This window comes from Furipterus horrens, unplaced genomic scaffold (assembly GCF_987537825.1).
Source record: "Furipterus horrens unplaced genomic scaffold, mFurHor1.1.pri manual_scaffold_7, whole genome shotgun sequence".
NCBI lineage: Eukaryota > Metazoa > Chordata > Mammalia > Chiroptera > Furipteridae > Furipterus > Furipterus horrens.
In genome coordinates, this window is record NW_028327177.1 from 134,273,560 (window position 1) to 134,294,299 (window position 20,740).

The following is a 20,740-nucleotide window of genomic DNA, read 5'->3' on the forward strand; positions in this document are numbered from 1 at the left end:
CTTACAGACAGTCTCTCAGTCCTGCCCTCAGGTGTTCCTCTCCACCATCAGTCCTGCTCCCTCTCATCTCCTCCCTAACCTTCTTCCCTCTTGCAGACGATACCTGAGGTCTCTGTGCTTAGGCCTGCCTACCTCTGGAAGCCTGACAAGCTGTGTGACCTGGGCCTGGTGGTGCCCGAGGGGCTAAACACTGAGCCTATGCTGAACGGAGGGGCCGCCACATAGCTGGGATGGGAGTTGGGTCCAGCCCAGGGTCACATGGGACTGGAAACTGGAAGTTTCTTTTTTAAAAAAAAATTTAATGTTTTTATTATTGAGGTCTCAATTTCATAGTATGTTGATTCATTTTTCGCACAAATATCTATTGCAAACATTATGTGCCTCCTTGTTCTAGAAGTTGAGGAAGAAGAAGATGCAGCTCTGCCTTCCAATGTTGCACAAAGGATTGGCCATCCTCCAGGTTCTTTATGTCCCAAATCAAGAGTGTTGATGGCAGTGACTTCTTTTCCCTTTTCGGCCTCAAGAGGGGTGATCTATAACTGAGTGGGGTGTTTCCCGGGGTGATGAGGCGGGCACAGCAACCCTGTCTGATGTGGCTTGAGATGCAGATCCCACCCCGAGGCTGCTGCACGTTGGGGCATTTGTGTCTGACGCTGGTCCCTCAAGCCTGGGAACGGGGCAGCAAGGGACCCCATCTCCTGTGGACCCCGGGCCAGGGCCCTGAACACAGAGGTGCACAGGTGAGGGCTCAACTGGATTCTGGCTCTGAGCGTCAGTGTGAGGAGGCCTGTGTCTGTCCTTTACCTTTAGTGAAGCAATCGTCTGGTTCTTCCAGGTCCTCTGCCAGCTCAGGGATCTTCTTCAGGATCTCCTCGGGATCCAGGAAGTCCACGGTGCTGCCTTCTGAGGAGCTTCTGTCCCACGCTCCCTGCGGGGCACAAGCCTAGGGCAGTGAGCTCAGCTCTCGGAGGGGCCCAGGAAACCTGCCCTGCGGCTCCCACTGGCCAAGAGCTGCAAGATGCACGGGGAGCCCCTCTGGACTGGGCCCACGGTGGTGTCCCCTGTGCATTTGGCACCTCGCCAGCTGAGGCCCAGACAGCGATGCCTTCTGTTAGCAACGCAAGGTTTGAAACCTCCAGGCCCCTGATGGCGCGCTGGCGATGGCCTGAGACCCGGTAATTACAGCATAAAGACTCTGAGCATCTACCAGGCTTGAATATTTAACCACAGAGCAATGCCGCAGGGGCGCGGCAGCCCTGCTGGCAGCTCCAGCTCTGTAATGTCTCTAGATGAATTCAATTAGGAGCTGAAGCTGCTCTCCTGTTAGTAACCCGATAGCTCGGCTAATGGACCCAAATGGTGGGGTGTGTCCCCATCCGTCACTGTCAGGCCCCTCCCTGCCTGGCCGGGATCATGGACAAAACAAAAACAAAAACAAAACAAAACCCACGCCCTGCAGTTGTGTACTGAAAACAGGGAGCGGAGGAAACCAGCCAGGGGAGCCCTTAGGAGGCTCGGTCTCCCAGCTGGAACTGAGTGGCTTGTGTTCACCCAGGGCACCGAGATCCCAGGCCAGCCCACCCTCTTATCTTCCCCTGCTGTGGTCAGCCCCGCCCAGGGGCACATGGCCAGTGGCTGGCATTCCTCAAGCTGAAGGACTTGATAAATGCCCGGGTGAGCGATGTCTTCCTTATCTCTGCCTAGCCCGGTGTTTGTCACGGTGTCCACACTCAGTGCCTAGGTGTCAGGTTCAATTCCTGATTTCTAATACGGTGGTATTAAAGACACTGGCTCTTTACAGATACCTTTCCCTGCAGCTTGTTTTCTTCAAAGAGTTCTAAGGAGACGACCAAGTTTATTTTCACCTCTTGCCAGACGCTCCCAAACCCTGATTCTTCTTCCTGCTCAGTCTGGGTAAGGCTGTCGGTACACTGCTTAGCCTCTCCAAAGCACCAGTATGTCTTTGGCTACAAGAACTGGTGTGGACAAAGGACGTGGGGGCGGGGAGTCACCGGGAAGACCGCTCCATCCACAAACAACTCTGACTTTTACCGGCTGGCTTTACCTAACTTTCCCTGTGCCTTGTCTTTTGTTTCCTTGGCTCTCAGTTGTCATTTTCTGGGCACTTATTCCATTTCAGGGAAGAGCTAAACACTTGACAAGCAGCATCTCATTTAAACATCAAAAGAATCCTACCAGGATTACCACTCACAGATGAGGACACGGAGGCTGGGAGGCTCGGAACCAGGCAGACTCTGAGAGGTTGAGGAACGGGTCTTCCATCCCCTCTCCCTCTAGGCCCTCTCCATTCCCTCCACTCCCTCACCCTCGTGGAGCTTCACTCTTCCCACTGAAGTCATGCTGACTAGCCCAGGGTCTAGGAGAGACTTGAAAAATTCCCAGGATGTGACTTGAGGTTAGGAGGTTGAGTGCAGTCTGCCACGCCTTACCTCTCCAGGAAGCTCACATACCTACCTCTGCAGGGGCCTGAGCAGCTGCCTCCTCTTTCCATTTCTCACCCAGGTATGGAGCCAGGTCCTCAGAGGACATTCCAGAGCCTGGGCTCCTGGGTACCAGGTGGGCCTCATACCTCCCAACTTGCTGCAGCTGCTCCTGCCAGTGAGAGAGGATCCCAACTAAAATCTACCCATCTACCCACTGAGCATGGAGACTCTATAGCCTGATAGGTCTGTTTAACTCTTGGCTTCATTATTTATAAGCCGTGTGACCTTAGACAAGTTATTTAACTTCTCTGATCTTCACCTTTTCCATCTGCAAAATCGAGAGGGCGAGGTCTACTTTATTTAGTTATTTTGATGACTAAGTATGTTCATGCTTATAAAACACTTTGAACAAAGTGCTTGGCTCAATAGATGTTAGCCATGACCACTATTAATTGTCCAAAGGTCAGATTGGTAGTGAACTTGGCCATCTGGGGTCCCCCAAGGACCCCCAAAGTAACTAAAAATGCCTCTGAGTAGAGACAGCCATGGCAGAGTTCATGTCCTTTACTCTGGGGATGCTGATGCTGTGCCCTTGGCTGTTACCCAGACAAAGGCATGTAAAATATGGCAGCTGATAGCAGCTGCTGGAACACAACAGAAGTGACAGCTGCGGGGGAAGAAGGCTATGGAAGAGCCACAGGCTGAAAGCACAGCTGTCCAAGGCCATTTAGTGGGACAGCCAGCAGCCCTGCGTGTCCCTGGGCCCCGCAGGAATCCCTGCCTTCCCATATTGTGCAGAAATGCGTGCCCCTAGTCATTGGGAAGAGGTGAATGAGGATTGATATGTCAGCTTAAAGGAGCAGGGGACTGTGCATAGTATTTTTAAAAAATCCCCAAAGACTGGAATGTGCTTTAAATGCTTTGGTACCAAAAGGAACAAGTGTCATTTCCCTGTAACATCCCTTGTGGAGAAAAACTGGATAAATGAGTCACATAATGACTCAGGACTCCTTAGGCTTCTCGGGAAGATGAGAGGAGCCCAGCTCTTGGATAGCATCCTGTTCTTGGAGGAATTTCATTAGCATCTCACGCACAGAGCCTGGGTTTAAGGGAGCAAATAGAATAGCTGTGTGAAAGACAGTCCCAAGCAACTCAGCGTGGCCTGGGGCTCAAGGCTGCTCCTGCTCCCTGCTTGCCTGGGGAACCTTGACCTTTCTTCCAGATGCTCAAATGCCACTTCCTCCAGAAAGCTGGGCATGTCTTGAGTTTCCTTATGCCACTCGCTCCCTAAGACCCCTTCCTGTCTCCTGTGCCATCCAATGGAAGAACTCTCACCTGCTCCTTGGGGATCACTTCCTGTGGGGAGCTCCGAGCATCTTCCTCCTCCTCCTCCTCCTCCAAGTCATCGAGGTCAGATTCACCCTCGGCAATGGGCACAGAGATCCATATGTTAGGATTGGTGATGAAGTCACTGTGGTTATCCTTGGGGTCTGTGCGAGCCGAAAGCCCGCCGGGGCTCCCCATGGCCACATCAGCAGCCACGTGGTTCTCGGCTTTGGAGCTGGATGGTGGGATCTTCACCACCAGCTGGGGCTCTGGCTTGGTCCGGGGCAGCAGGCAGGGCCTACAGAAGAAGCTGCGAAGGGCCTTCATGGTGCGATGGCCAAATGCCTGGATCCGTGCCAGGGCCACCTGCAGGTTGTTCATCTCCCCATCCTCCTCTGGGGCTGTGAGGTTGTCGGCGCTGAAGGAGTTCAGCAGCAGGGCGATAAACAGATTGAGCACCTGAAGACAAGTGGGAGGGAAGGCTGATCAATCAAGGAGCTGCGCCCTGCGTGGCCTACCAGGTGGGCAGCTGGGTGAAAGGACAGCCACAGCTGGGCCTCTCCCTGCACCCCTGGGATGCCTTCTCTTTGGGGGGAATGATCATCTGAGAGCAACTGAGGGGAGCCTTGGGGATGTCATACGTGACCTGCTCGTGTGCAGAAGGCTTGGAAGCATGTTCTCCACCATAGAGGAGGATCACCCCTGCTGAGCAAAGAGATGATCTGGGACAACAGAGAGGAGCAGGCATGGGCCTGCCCTGAGACCACCTTCACCTGCCAAAGCCCTGGGTTCTAGTCCTCACTCTGGAACCCTGGGGACATCTCCTCACTGCTCCCAACTTCATGCTCTTCACCTGTTCGCAGGGAGCGGGGACTCCCGACCTCCCAGAGTGACTGTGAAGAGGAAATGTGCTCAGAGAGGCAAACCTCCTGCGTGAGAGTGTGGGTCTGTGGCTCTGCAGGGATGGAAGTCAGCCTGGAAGAAAGGAGTTTCAACCAGCACCCCACTTGAGAATGCCAGCCCCCCCACAGGAATGTGGGTAGAAAGCATCTCTACCTCAGTGACCTGGGTGAGGAAGACTTTGAAAAGTCTGGATTTATTGATTCCTCCCTTTTCTTGGTTTAGCTTTCTCCTGTCTGCAAAAACTCTTACAGGAAAGAATCGAAGTCGGTTGACTTCCAGGGCAATAAGAAAGGGGGTCTTGGACGTCCACATTTCCCCTCCAGCCAGCCAGTGCTGGGAGACCAAGGATGCCCGCCTGCCCGGAACTGGCGTGGGAGGAGACAAGCTGAGGGCGAGGAGCCAGGCTGGGACAGAGGCGGGGTGCTGGGGCCGAGTGGCAGGAAGGTCTCCAGAGAGACTCCCCCCAAACCTGGGAGTGGACCATGTCATTGCCCATGATCCAGCTTCCCTTATTCCTCTAGTCCCCTCATGCCTGCTCCCTACTCCCTGCTCCTTGCTAGGACCCATGCCACTTGGAGAAACCAGCCAGCTTCTACTCCCCTGGTGAACAATATTTTCTGAAACTCCCTGGAGCGGGGAAGGAAATTTTTTCTTTAACAACTAATAGCTATCACTTATTGAGTTCCTGCCATAGCCCAGACACTGCACTAGGCAATTTGCATATGTCATCTCCTGTAATTTAATTCTCCCAGTGAGCCCGTGAGAGAGCACTATTTTCTTGATTTTAATGAAATTAGAGCTCGGGGAGATTGTCTCCTGTGCTGGGTCAGCCATCTTTCCTAGCGGTGGAGCTGGGATTCTAAGCCAGGCCTTTCCCTTTCTATCATATGTGCTCATTCCCACAAGTCAGGCAGCCTCCCAGGGGACAATTTTTTAAAAAATCCTCACCTGAGGACATGTTTTTAAAAATTGCTTTTAGAGAGAGAGAGGGGAAGGGAGAGAGAAACATCGATTGGTTGCCTTTTTGTACGTGTCCCAACTGCAGATCACACCCACAACCTGGATATGAGCCCTGACTGGGAATCAAACCCTGACCGGGAATCAAACCCGCAAACCTTTTGGTCTATGGGATGATGCTCCAACCAACTGAGCCACACCGACCAGGCAAGGGACAGTTTTTATAATGTGACTTATAAATGACTCTGAGAAGTTTGAATGCCTTTCAACCTGGGAGGTACAACATGAGTATAAAAATGTGCAACGTCAAAGCTTTTCAGGATAACATGGAAGTCTCCTCCGTTGCCCAGGGAACCATCCCAGTGGGGCCCTGCACTCACCACCAGGTTCCCCAGCACCATCACTGTCAAGAAAAGGATGAGGCATATGGACTTCTGGCCGACTTCCATGCAGGCCCACATGTTCTCAATCCACTCCCCACAGAGGATCCGGAAGATGATGAGGAAGGAATGGAAGAAGTCGTACATGTGCCAGCGAGGCCATTCATCACCGTTCACAGTGATTTTATACCAATTATCCCGGTAGCTGTCCCCGAGGAGCTGCTTGCCAACCAGAGCGAAGATAAAGACGATGATGGCCAGGATAAGGGTGAGGTTCCCCAGCGCCCCCACTGAGTTTCCGATGATCTTGATAAGGGTGTTTAAGGTTGGCCAGGATTTGGCCAGCTTAAGGACCCTCAGCTGCAGAGAGACAGAGACTGTGTCAGGTCCCGGAGGCTGTTCCCATCACCTTTCTCCTCGAGTCTTGGCCAGAAACCAGAGGCCTGGGAAAAGCACAAGGCAGCTCATTCCATTAAGATGGGGTGCTTCCAGAGACCTTTCTTCCTATGGCATCAGTTACTCAAAAATATTGTCAGTCCTCTCTGGTCCCTACATATTCAGTATGCTTCACTGACTGTGGCCAAGTCAGGGGTCTTAGAGTGGGGGGTGATCTTGCCATAGGTCCTGTCTTCTGAGGTTATTCTATGGGGGTGGAGTAGGCTGTGATGGCACCCACAAATAAGTGAGAATGGCCCACTTTTGAACTAAAGAGAGGCTAGCCTCCTGTAGGTAGGGCATGACCCATTGGCATTTGAGAGGTATTGGCTAACTACCTCTTAGGGCCATTACTCCCCTTGGGGCCAAGGGTGTCTGTTGCCCCCACCAGCTATGAAATTGCAAGTATCTATACTTTCATAGACCCAGCATTAAATAACCCATATGTTCATTTAATTGAGCAAACTGTCCACCTTATTAAATACCAACCATGCGTGTGCATGGTTTAGTTAACAAAGACCCCTAAATTCTTCATTGTATACTCAGATGTGCTAAGTCCCACAAGAGAGCAAAAACAACCATGCACAAACATGTACAAACACTTAAAAATATACATTTGTGTGGTTCTCTAATTTGTCAGAAATATCTGGGCTCAGCTGTCATAGGGTATTTATGGAGCACCTACCAAGAGCCGGGCTTTGGCTTAGGTGTTAGGATGCAGTGCCGAACAGAACAGGGCAGCTAGTTTTATCACCCACCCAGCAGTGACTAAGTCCCAAGGGAGAGAGAGAGGTTTAATCTTCTTACACAGGAAGCTCCATAGCCACTTCTCTATGTGATGGGTGTGTGTGTGGGGGGGGGGTTCACTGTTTGCCTTAGACCTAACCTGGAGGTTATTCACCTCATACTGGAAGCAGAATTCAAAACACCAGTTCTGTGGACTGGACATAGAGGCAGCTGACAAACGCTTACTTAAATTGAGTATTAGTAACTAGAGGGAAACTTAGTGACATGATTGGTAAGTTTCCATTTTCACAGTAAACTCTGGACAAGAGCAAAAGCAGAGGCTGCAGTAGGTCTCTGACACAAGGTAATAGCCACCCACCATACCACAGAATCTGTGGGGCCCAGCTTGGGACAGTGAGAGACCCAGGGCATGATCATTGGCACCTGGGCAAAAATACCAGCCACTGACTCTCGCCTTAATTGCACCTGGTAAACAGTTTCCACTGGTTCCTTAGTTGGGGTGGGGTGTGGGGTGGAGAGTTTAGAAATGAATACAGTTGACCCTCGAACAACATGGGGGTTAGGGGCTCCTATGTAGTCAAAAATCCATGCATGACTTTTGACTCCCCCAAAACTTAACTATTAATAGCCTATGTTGACTAGTAGCCTTATTGATAACATAAAAATAACCAATTAACACATATTTTGTATGTTATGTGTATTATATCCTGTATTCTTTCAATCAAGCCAGCTAGAGAAAAGAAAATTTCATTAAGAAAGTCATAAGAGAAAATACATTTACAGTAGTTACTGGAAAAAAAACCTTTGGCCTTGGCTGGGTAGCTCAGTTAGTTAGAGCATCATCTTGATACACCAAGGTTGCAGGTTTGATCCCCAGTCAGGACACATACAAGAAGCAAGCAATGAATGCATAAATCAGTGGAACTACAAATTAATGTTTCTCTCTCTAAAAAAAAAGTCCTTCATGTAACTGGACTGACGCAGTTCAAACCCATGTTGTTCAAAGGTCAACTATATTAGAATCCCCGTAGGTAGCAGTTTTTTGTCCATAATTAAGTTTATACTAAACTGTAAGCAAGTTGTGTATAATTCTCATTATAGGACATGATTTGAGTCATCTTCTATTAATTCTTTTGTTGTCTTTATAAAGGGCAGAGAAACAGGATCTTTCCACTTGCTATTCCAGAGATGTCTGGGGTCGGGGGGCTCCTACTGTTAGACAGTCAGTCAACACACATTACCAAAGTGTCTGCTGCTGGGCTGTAACCCCCGCACCCACCAACCACCTGGATGACTCCTGCTGATACCTAGAATAAGTGGTCCAGGAAAGCAGCCCCATCGCATCCATATTCCCAACGACCTTCATTGCCACCTCCACTGCCATCCACTTGCTCTCTGTAATCTTTGCCCACCTTGGCATTACATCGAAAGAATTACTTCATATTATCATGGAAACTTTGTAAACTATTGCTTTTAATAGCTGCTGAATATTTCTTCATATTTAATTAACCATCTTTCTAGCTAATCTCATAATATAAGATTTTCTTTTTAGGGGGGTAAAGTACACTGCTTAATACCCCACTCAATAAACACTGGGATTAAGTCTCTAAGTGTTGAAGACCAGTTAAGTTCTTCAACGAAATTAAGTGACTCGAAGTAGAGATGATACTAATGGTGTGGCCACCATTGAGTTGAGAGAGAAAGGCGTGGGGACAAGAAAGCAAAGAAGTAAAGCCAAGCTGATAACGCTGTCAAAGAAAGCAGTGTAGGCATGCAGCACCCAGAGAGGTCTGAAGCTAAGTTTTAAAGGAGGTAATTGCAGACGAAACCACGAGCCCTGGCTGAAAAGCCTTTGACTGCTTAAAACTTAAAAATGAGCCTTGGCTTCTCATTTTCCACAAGCTGGAGGCAAGCTCTGAAGGTTTTGCAGGCCTGGCTGGTATCATAACTATGACACAAGTGAGAAATAACCCTTTATTGGGTTAAGACACCGACTTCTGGGGACTGTTTGTACAACAGCTAGAATTGCTTAGTGTTGGTTAAGTCACAGATTTTGAAAAACAAAATATAACAAAAATACTTAACAGAATTGTAAGTTGGGAAAAAGTAACAAATGGGTAAAGATTTCAGCTTTTACTTTGATTCAGTTAACCACTCGTGCTGGAATTACTAAGGTAACCCCTCAAAGAATAAAAACAGAGTATTTTGTTTCCAAACCATTAAAGGGGAAAGTAGAACAAGGAAAAACAAATAATCCAAAATAACTCAAGAAGGTGTGGGGGAGAAGAGAGAGAGAACACAGATAACTTGAGAAGGGAAGCAAATAGAAAACCCCAAATATAATGAGAGGCACACATCCAGATCTATCGGGATACATGGAATAAATGGACAACGCGCTTTGGTTAAAAAACAAAGATGGCCTTGTCAGAACCTAGGAAGAATCTAAAATCAGACTACTTACAAGAGACATATAAAAATTCTAGGGATGCAAAAGGCTAGAAGAGAAAGGATGGATAAAGATATATGGGGCAAATTCTAAACCAAAAACCATTATTGAATTAACATCAGGCAAGGAGATTTTTAAGGCAAAACGAATTTCTAGGGGTAAAAAAGGTCAACATCTAATGATAAAATTTCACTTTACTTGGAAAATATAACAACTTAAAATACGTATGCATTTAATAACACAGCCTCAAGATAGAACCCTAAGGAGGAACAGGCCTCACCATAATCATAGTGGAAGATATTTTTACACACCACTCTCTTAGAAATTGCTTGAACAAGCAGACAAAAATAAGCAGGGATATTCGGACCATACAATGAACTTTCTCTGCTTGGTGGATTATGCAGTGAATTGCTCCCTACAATAGTGGGAGACACATTTTTTTCAAGTGCATATGAAACATTGTCAATATACTGAACCAGAAGGAAATTATCAATAAATTTCAATGCATTAAAATCATACAGTATATGTTCTTGGACTATAACATAATTATAGAACTCAATGGCATCAAGATAACTAGAAATACCACATAGTTTTAAAATTGAGAACCACGCTTCTAATTAACCTTCAAGTCAAAGAATAAATCAAATTTAAAGTTAAAAAATATTTAGAAGCAAAGAATGAAAAATTTCTACCCACTAAAGTGGTTATTAGAAGGAAATTGAAGTCTTAAATGAATATATTAGGTTGAAAATTCCATCTTAAGAAGTTAGAAAAGAATAAAATACATAGAACGGAGGATGTAATTAAGACAAGATGCAAGGTTAATTGAAACAGAAAATATCAATGAAGTAGGATCAAGAAGGTAAAAGTTGGTTCTTTGAAAAGACTGATTAAATTGAGGATTTTTTGCAAGACTAATAAAAAAAAGATGAGAGGAAGCATAAATCACGATTTTTAAAAGAAAGGAGAAGGTAGCATAAGTACAGGCGATAGAGACCCTTAAAAGATAACAGCATAGCACACACAACTTCATGCCAAAACACTTGAAAATTTAGATAAGAAGGAAAATTTTAGAAAAATATAACTTACCGAAACCATTTTGAGAGACAGAAAACCTGATTAGTTCCACAGCCATTAAGAAAATTGAACTAAGTGGGGGGATTGCTGGAGGGAATGGGGGTACCAGGCAGAGGGGGACAAAGAGGGAAAATTAAAACAACTGTAATAACATAATTAAAAAATATACTTTAAAAATATACTTAAAAAATCAAAATTAAATCAGTAATGAAAAATCTTGACTTCCAGATGGCTTCATTAGTGAATTTTACCAAACCTATAAGGAACAAATAATACCAATGATACCCAAAGTTTGGGTGTGGAAGAAGAGGAATATTTTTTCACCTCTCTTTATGGATATTACCATAACCTGGCAATTAGCATACCAAAACCTGGCAAAGGACAATTGCAAGTAAATAAAATTACAGGCCAAATATTACTCATCAATATGGATGCAAAAATTTTCAGCACTCTTAGAAGGCTGACTCTTCCAATGTATAAAAATTGTATCATGATCAAGTTGGGCTTATTCCAAGAATTCAAAGTTGATTTCACATTAGAAAACCAATTAATATAACGTACTACTCTAATACATTAAAAGAGAAAATCTTGTGATTATCTTAGTGCATGTCTGATAAAATTAAACATCCAGTCTTGATAAATATTTCTAACAAAAATTTCTTAAGCTGATAACGTTTTAAAAAAACCTTTCAAAAAATGTGTCACAAGTATCAGACTTGGTGAAATAGTAAAAGCAGGAACAAATACAACAAGACATTTAAAAAAGAAGAAATATTGAAAGCATTCTTTCTGAGCTCGAGAACATGACGAGGATGTCTGCTATGAGCAGTTCATGCCAACAGTGTGCTGGACGTCCTTTCTAATCAGCACACTAATGTAAGTAAGAACAGGAACCAATGGCCTAAGAATTAGCAAAGAAGAGACAAAACTCATTCTTACCATGATACGATTGCGTTAAAAAATTTAAAAGATTACATAGATAAATTGTTAGAATTAATGAGAGATTTCTGGATACAAAAGGATTAAATAGCAAAATGCTAGCAAAGAAAATAAAAAGAAAAGGAAATTTAAAAAGAAATTTCTTAGACGAGTATAATGAACTAGGGAATACCTGGGAATAAACCTAACAAAAGATATGGAGAAAAATCCCTTATGGAGAAAATTATAAAACTTTATGCAGAAATTATAAAACTATGGAAAGGTTTTCATAAATGGAGAGTATGTACTACTGTCATAGATCAGAAGTCTCTATAATGTAAAGGTCACATTCTTCCCTGAATGGATCTCTAGATTATCACAATCGCAACAGAAAAATAAAGCAAGTTTCGTGTGTACGTGGGTATGTGACTTGGCAAGTTGATTCTAAAATGGATCCGGAAGTGCAGGGGCCATGATATGCTTGAAGAAGTCAAACGAGGTGGGTGGCTTGCCCTACAGACACACATAGTCAAGGCAACGGCAGTAATTAAGATGGTGTGGTATTGGTACAAGGGAAGACCAATAGATACATTAATGGAAGAAGATGATAATAATAGGGGTGCAGTATAGGAATTTTGTACAATCTGCTTTTGTTTCTGAAAATGTTAAACTGCTCTAAGAAGTAAAGCCCGCTAATTAAAAATCTGAAACTGATGATCTGAGCTGAGTGAATGTTCTGCAGTGATGTCCACGGCGTGGGTGTAGGTACGGCAGAGTGAAATACTTAGCTTTAACTCCAGGAGAGGGTTTGGCCGAACACAAAATGTGAACAGGCAGAGGGAAAAGGTGCTTGAGTTCATTTTAAGGGGCGTGATAATATTAATGGACCGTGAAATCTGAGCCAGGTAATGAGGGAAGTGAAGATGGTGGGAGAGGGACTAAAAGACTCCCGGAAACTGTGGGATTCGTGGCCATAGTTAGGGAATTATGAGCTGATCAGCATCTTAGGATCAAGACAGTGGGGGCAGGGAGCAGGCACCTGGAGAATTCTGTAGACCCAGGTTTGGAGTAAACCTGCCTCTCCTGGATTGAGACTCTAGGCTTCATGGAATCAGAACAAAAGTAGCACACAGACCTTTAAAAACCAAGCTTGTACTGCCCCCAAAGTACCAAAAACATTAATATTTTATTAGGAAACTAACTTTGGGCCCTGGCAGGACCTAGGGAGCCTGGACTCTTGCTTCCTCAATGATTGTGTGGATGTCTTACCTTGACCACGAGCTTAGGAGCCTGCTGCCTCTTGTCATAGTTATCTAGATACTTAGAAAAATCTGTCCTCCTAAAAATGTGACTTAATTCTGATCCTCTCAAGTTTCCAGGTTATGGATAAAGAGCCCTTGGGATGGGGAGGACACTACCATCTCAGACAGGTGTCATCAACCAGCGGCCCACAGCACACATGTGTCCCAGGACATGCTTCATTTGGCCTTTGGAGTATTTTTTTTAAAAATTGAATTACTAGCCAGTATTTAAAATATTCACATAAAAATCTGGATTTCTGACTGGAAACTCTGACAATAATGGATGAATCAAAAAAATAAAAATGGATGAATCACATGGATTTTGGAGTACACGCCCCACCCCGGAGCAGTACTCTGTGTTGGGTCTGCCTAGGCCAGACTGAGTTGTCCCTGCCTGTTTCATGGGACAAATATCCAGTGCTGGAATCTCATCCTGGGCCAGTAAAATTTCATTGCCTGCCTGGTTCCTGTATGCCTTTGTGTTAGCCATGCTGATACAGGCAAACAGGAGCTCAGTGCTGTTTTGCTGGGTTCCCTGATAGGGCCCCAAGCAGACTTTCTGGCCTAGAAAGGAACTTGATGAGATTTCTGAACATGCTCCCCTTCATTTTGTCATCTCTCCAAAGCTAGATACTAGGCCCCCAGTTGCCACTGAGAGAGTACTGGGAACGAGGGGCCTGTGCTAACAAACCCTGCTATTTCTTCAAGCCTCTTGCCCACTCCCAAGAGTCAGCAAGGCACCAAACTTCCTCCAGATGGTCTGGGAGACTGGGAGACCCTCCATGACCCCAGGCTCTCCTGGCAATCTGACCAACCTGACAGCTGTGTCTCTCATAAGAGCGGGTGGCCTGCAGGCAATGAGGCACCAGAAACTTGAATAGAACGCCTCCTGGAGAGCTGAGTTTGGAGAAGAGCCCGGCCATGAGGCTAGTAGGTGGCAGTTGTGAGGTGTGTGAGACATGGGGGCTGTGATTTGGGGCACTAAGGGATCAGAGGTTGACCTCCATGACGCGGGAGGAGCTGGGACTCTGGAGTTAAGCAACTTGACTTTGAATGCAGGTCTGTTGCTTGCTCAGCAGCTGGAAGACTTTGAATCATCATTTAACTATTCTGCATCTCAGTTATCCTCGTGTCTCCATGAACAAAGCGACTCTCTCCGACAGTTATTGTAAGTATAAAATGAGGTATGTTATGTCAAGGGGTTAGCACTGTGCCTAACACATTGTCAGTGTTCGAGAAACAGAAGCAGCTATAATTACCATTGTTATTGTTATTCTATAAAAGAAAAGGAGGGTGCTGGGCAGTCCCCTCTCGGTACAGATAAGGGGACCGAGGCCTGGAGAGGAGAAGGCATGCACCCCCACTTTGAGTAAGTGAAAAGCACCAAGTCTCCAGGTTCCAGGAGCCATGCCCTACCTGTCTCCCACAGACACAGGGAAGGAAGAGGGCACTGGCTGGTGGGGTCCCCAAAGGACAGTGCCTGTTCCCGGGGGTGAGCCTCCCAGATACGGGGAGTTTCCCCAAGTCACCCAGAGAGAACCTTACCAGGCGGAAGGACCGCAGCACCGCCATGCCGCCCTTCTTGACCGCGCCCAGCTCCACCACACTCACGGTGACAATGATGCAGTCGAAAATGTTCCACCTCTTCTGGAAGTAATAGTAGGGGTCAAAGGCAATGATTTTGAAGACCATTTCAGCAGTAAAAAACACGGTAAAGACCTGAGGATGGAGACAAAGAGTCATCTCAGCAAGGGTCCAGGGGGGGTCAGGGGGCAATGACAAATAGGACAGCAGAGAAATCTCTTTTTCTAAACTAGCCAATCCTTTCACTTGTTCTTATTCAGTTTCTGTGTTATCTGGGGGCTCCTGAAGGATTGGGGATGAGAACACTCAACGCGGCAGCAGAGAGTGACTTCTGGGTCAGGGCTCAGGGCACGTATATCAGAACCTGTGTCTCCATAGGAATGGTGACGGAGGGGGAGCAAGTGGATAATCATGAAGATAATAATTACTACATAATTATGTAAATGAGAAGTCACTCTGGTTCAGCAGTTTAAAGGCATGGGTTATGGGGCCACACAGACCCAGAGAAAAGTCCCAGCTCAGTGGTTTCCCAGCTCATGTAAACTCGGACAAGCACCGCACCCTCCCTATAGCCCAATTTCCTCATCTGTATCCTGGGCATAAAAACGAGATAATGCACGTGCCGGCCTCAGCGAAGGTCCTGGCAGATAGTAATTCACGTATACATAATAGCTATCAGCAAGAACCAAAACAATGCATTGCCTCTAAGATTCCTTTCTGTTCTGAGTGTTTTTAATTGTCTCAGGACAGAATTCTGACACTAAAAGAGGTCAGGGCCAGGCTCAGGTCACACAACAACCAGCAGGGAAGGGAGACAGGTAGGAAGAAAGCAGAGACCAGGGCCAGGGGCTTTTCTCTCTCATCAAAGCCTGGGAAATAGAGGAAGGCATCCCCTTTCACAGCGAAGGGGGAGTTAGCTGCCTCTAGGTTGGGGCTTATCTGGGTCCACTTCCCTGTGTTCATTCATCCCAACGCAATTCCCACGTGCTCAGCCTGGTCCTCTGGACTTGACTTTCCCCTGCACTGCTCTCAGCTAGCCACACCAACACTCCTGCCAGTGGGGGCACGCTGCCACCCCTCCTCACCCCCCGCCCGGATCTCCCAGCCCCGGAGACATGGCAGTGGCTGCCAGGCCCTCACAATGTTGCCTATCTGGAACATGGTTTCGAAGGTGGGGCTCATGCCGTGGTGCTCCATGGCCATGAAGACGGTGTTCACCACAATGCACAGGGTGATGGTGAGCTCCGCAAAGGGGTCTGTCACAATCCTGAACAGAAGCGCCTTGAGCTTCACCCACGTGGGGCAGCACTCCCAGATCAGATACTTCCGAGCCAGGCTGGTCAAGCAGGGTGGGCACCTCTGTTCAGATTCCTCGAGCTCTGCATCACAGGTGTAGTCAAGGACAGCTGTCAACCATGTGTCACCTCAAACCCCCATCCCGTGGCCACCTCCTAGACCTCATCATTACTAATAACCACCACCTCCAATCTCTGCTTCAGCCCTCTTTTTCTCTGAGTATTATTTCTTACTTCTTGAATTTCCTTCAGTTCAGAAACTTCAATCCAGTCTCTGTCCCCATTCAATCTTCCAAACCACAGATTCTACACTTTTTAACTGCTCATCACCTGTGTCATGCCATTGCTTTTCAAGTTACCTAGGTTAGAGTTCATGTCCATCCCTCCATCTATCCCTTTGCAGACACTCTCAATTCCCTTGGCCCTCCCTCCATTGTACTTGCATGGCAGAACCCCAACCCTGAATAAACCCAATGCGTAGATTTCTCTGCACCTGCACCCAACCAGCCGAACTTGGTTGGGAAAAGTACACAGCTGTGCCCCACCAGGGATTCATGAGTCCCAGCTGGTCACTGCCCAGAAGTCCTGCCATGCTTCTCTGAGTCCACTCTTTCAGACTGCTATTTCTCCCTTCCTCCTCTCTCTTCCCACCTCTATCTCCCCTTCTCCATGCCTCTTCCTGGCGCTGAGAAGAAGCACAGGGAGTAGCGCTGGGTGAGGAATTTTGCAGAGACGCCATTGTGGCAGGGAGCAACCTATGTGCGAGGCAGGGCAGGCAGAGACTCAGCCTTGCAAACAGTCTTAACTTTGCTGATCTAGACTGGCTGGGAGACAGGCTAAAAGAATCGTGGACCAGCGGCCCCAAAGAGTCTTCTGCAAAAAAGTATTCCAGAAAGAACTTTTCTCCTTTCCTTCTGTTACTATTAAAGAGGTGTTCCCCCCGCCCTTCCTATGAATAGCTCATGTCTCCACTTGTGCATTCTCTCCTGTTAGCGACTTCAAGAATGTATGGAACATTCCATCTTCTTCCTTTATGTTCAATCTCTCCCATTCTCACAGATCCCCCCCACTAGCATGTAAATGTTCTTTTAAAAAAGCCACATAAACGCCCCCCCAGAATCTTCCTTTAACTTTACTTACATCACAGTATCATTTTACTATCTCCTCCTCTTCACAAAAAAGCATCTTGAAAAATTTGTCTGTATATAATACCTCTACTTCCTGACCTCTCATTTACTCTTCAACCCCCTCCAGTGTGGCCTCTGGCTACTCCCCTTCTCCACCAATCCTCTCGTGCTCGATCACCAAAGACATCCATGTGACTAGAGCCCTGGACTTTTTTCAGACTTGATCTTACTTGATGTTTCTATGGCATTGTCTCTCTTGACCTTTCCATTCTTCCTGAAGGAATTTAGACCCTTGGCTCTGTGGTGTATTCTTCTGGGTCCTCTCCTATTTCTGGGCATTCCTTCTTAGCCTGCCCTGCTGGTTCCATTCCTTCTGTTCCATCATTAAACATTGTTGTTTCTTAGAATGCTATCCCAGGCCTTCTCATCTTACTCGATTTCTTCAACGTCATCCACCCACTTGCACCATTTCAAAATTCCCGTCTATATTCCAACTGCTTTCAACTATATATCTCTAGGTCACACTTAAGTTCCTCCTGGGCATCCCTACCTGGACGTCCCAGAGGCTCCTAAAACCCAACATGTCGCAGACTCAACTCACAATCTTCCTGCTCATCTTTCCCTGGTGATCCCCCGGTGTCCCCTGCAGTGTTCCCTTTATGTCACTGCACCAGCATCTCTTCAGGTGTTTATGCCAGAACCGTGTGAACCACCAAGTCTTCAATCTTCTGTCCCTGAGGTAGCACTTAGATCCTTGCATGTCCCGTCTTCGCCCCACCCCCCACCCCAGAGTCCAGGCACTGCTAACTTTCCCCCAGTTTCCTCCTGACTGGTTCCTCTGCCAACACCTTTCCCCTCTTAATTCCATTCTCTAGATGTAGCCACAGTAAACTTTATAAAATGCAAATGTAGCTTCTCTGCCTCCAGTCCTTTAGTGGCACCTCACTGCTCTTAGGATGAAGTCCAAAATCCTTAATATGGTCTAGGAAGTTCTGTGGGCCTGGCCCCCGTCCATCTTTCTAGCTTTATTTCAATCCCCTTCCTTCCTGTCTCTTTAGGCTCTGGCTCCAGCAGGCTTTTTCATTTTTTCAAGTGTCAGGCTCTCTTCTGCTTCAGGGATTTTGCTCTTATTTCTGTCTGGACTACATCCCTAAGCCCTGGCTAAACCTATCACATCTCACTTAGCATCCTGCACTTCCCCTTTAAGACACTCAGCACCCCAGCAGTACCTTGTTCCATGTCCTTTTCTCCCACTCAGCACGAGGGCAGAGTCTGGGCTGTGCTCCTGCTTCTGGTTTCTGGTTTGGACAACTGTCAAGTCTTAGCTTGTGTGCCCAGCAGAGATGGTCCATGTGCCCTGACTTCAGGGAACTGCCAAGTTCTTATTGGCTTGGGCCAAATTTTCTCAAGCAGTCACCCCCAGCGTGGTGGCCTTTGTAAATCCTATTACAATTCTGATAGCATCAAGCGTCCTTCATGGATGCCATGAGCATAGAGGATATAATGTTGGACCTGAGAAGATCACAGCTCATCTGCCCTATGCTCAAAAACCTTTGGCCTCTTTTACCTAATCTAAGGTCACCTCTACCCAGATTCTCATAAAAATGTCATTGTTTCTCCTGCCATTCCCAGGCTACTCTTGCAGTATCTTCCTTGAGGGGAAATCAGTCCTACCTCAGGATATGTGACAATTTCTGTTCGTCAGTTCGGGTCATTATAAATTAGTATCACCCCCAGCCCCATATCACATTAGTATATCACACTCATTTACTATTCATTTGACACTATTTGTTGAGCACCTACTATGTGCCATGCACTTCTCTTCTAGGTACTGGAGATCCAGCTGTGAGCCAAACAGAATCATCTCTGCCCTTGTGAAATTTATAACCTACTGTATATTTCCACTCTTTTACAGATGAGAAAACTGAGGCACAGAACAGTGAATGGAGCCCTAAGACTGCACAGGTTACCGTAAGTGGCAGGGCCAGACAGTCGGGTTCTAGGGCCTGTGTTCTTTACTACCCTCATCTAACTGAAACTGCCTTCGCTCTTACCTCAACTGGAATGTGTTTAGGACACACATTGTGTTCATTCTTGTCTCCTTCCTGCAAAAGGCATTGCATTTGCTGTCCATCTATCTGGGATTCTCTGCCCCGGGTCGTCACAAGGCCAATTCCCTCGCTTCATTTAGATTTCTGGTCTCCTTAGGGAAAAGATCCTTCCACAACCACCTCATTGAAAATAGCCCATTCTGTTAGCCCTTAATCTCCATTTCCCTCCTTAAGTTTTTCTTTTACTTCTTATCACTCCTTGAATACCTATTTGTGCTTATCATCTGTATACCCCGGCCCTCAAGATGTGGATTCTACAGGGCAGGCTTCTATCTTGTTCACCACTGAATCCTCAGCACCTGGAACAATGCCAGCCACATAGCAGGTGCTCGACAAATTTTTGTTGATGAGTGAATACATGAAAAAAGAAAGGGAAGGAGGAAGCTTGATATTTCTGGGGAATAAATGAAAAAGCAAGTTGTTTGATGATTAATAGTAAAAAATAAAATAAAATTCTCAGTAACCTACCTGGCCAACAAAAAATCATGGGCATAGCAGCAGGGTGAAATTCTATGTAGCCACAAAAAAATGGTGTGCAGATACTATTACAATGAGAAGTTATTATTATATAATTGCCAATGAGGAAAAACAACATACGAGTCTGTACACATTGGTATTACTGGAATGTGTACATATTTCTTGGAAGACAAACTCAGGTATGCAAGAAATGTAACTAAAGGGCCCCCCCCCAACTGCATTCAGTTTACACTTCAAGAAGTCATCCTGGGGAGTTTGTTTTGGGCAGTTCAATGCCTGCTACTACTTCATTGTCTGAGGTTGTGTCGGAATTCTGGGGGCACTCCAGGTGGAGGGCTGAGCTGACCCTTAGTCATTGCCAAGTGCATTGTACTTGAGTCATCATGGCTCCCAATCTGGTTTCCAGTGGGAGGGCCATGGAGATGGCTGCTGCCTCCTGGCCTCTCCAGCTTCCCTATTTGGCTCTCACTTGTTTCCTTCCATCGTCCAGATACTGTCATCCAGGGGCTACAGGGCCCTCTCTGAGGCCGCCCCAGGCCCTCTCTCCCCAGGGGCCTTACCGGCCATTCTACTTGAAAGTTTCTGTTCCATGCTGGGCATGGGGGTCTCTCTATAAAACCTGCTATCTCTGGCTTCACCTAGAAAGTAAGGCACATATTGGCTCTGTTTTCAAATTCCTCACACATTTTTTTTTTTTTTTTGGTTCATATCGTCTACTGTGTGCTCCCCTGGAGTTAGAATTCAGCCCAGGGCTGGGAGGAGAGCACGCTGGGTCTCTTCTCAGGAGCACACCTACATCCAAGCTCCCTTCTCCAGCACAGGGCATTGTAAACGAGTCTAGGATAACTGGATATGATGAAGGCCATATTTTCCTTAGCCTGAGGCAAAATAAAGCCTGGGTAAGAAGACAGGCCTTGTACTCAGGGGAAGGAGTGTCAGGTGGCCTTGACCCAGAGTCAGTCCCTTGGCTTGATGTAAGCAGCTGGAACTTAGAGGCATCCCTGTGGAGACTTGAGTGGGTGCCCACTCAATTGATGAAACCCTGAATTGACAAGAATTTAGTTAAGTTGACTAATTTATTTAAATGGTTTTCCAAAGATCAGCATAATCGGGCTGGAGACAGAAATTAAGTTATAGCCATAAAAGTTCCAGCCAGGAAAACATCAGGATAATTTTGCCATGTTTGAAAATCAAAAACTTAAATTTCTTGCA

The 20,740-nt window shown here is 46.4% G+C and overlaps 1 protein-coding gene across 1 annotated transcript in view; it reads right to left on the bottom strand.

Moving 5' to 3' along the window:
* Window positions 1-20,740, bottom strand: part of SCN10A (sodium voltage-gated channel alpha subunit 10) — an 80,477-nt gene that overhangs the window by 22,359 nt on the left and 37,378 nt on the right. Inside the window, exons 13-18 of the mRNA XM_090284524.1 lie at window positions 15,659-15,897; window positions 14,480-14,653; window positions 6,011-6,370; window positions 3,780-4,229; window positions 2,476-2,613; window positions 805-928 (exon numbers count right to left, since the gene is read on the bottom strand). Coding sequence (XP_090140650.1) covers window positions 805-928; window positions 2,476-2,613; window positions 3,780-4,229; window positions 6,011-6,370; window positions 14,480-14,653; window positions 15,659-15,897 — 1,485 coding nt within the window. The remainder of the gene's footprint in view (window positions 1-804; window positions 929-2,475; window positions 2,614-3,779; window positions 4,230-6,010; window positions 6,371-14,479; window positions 14,654-15,658; window positions 15,898-20,740) is intronic.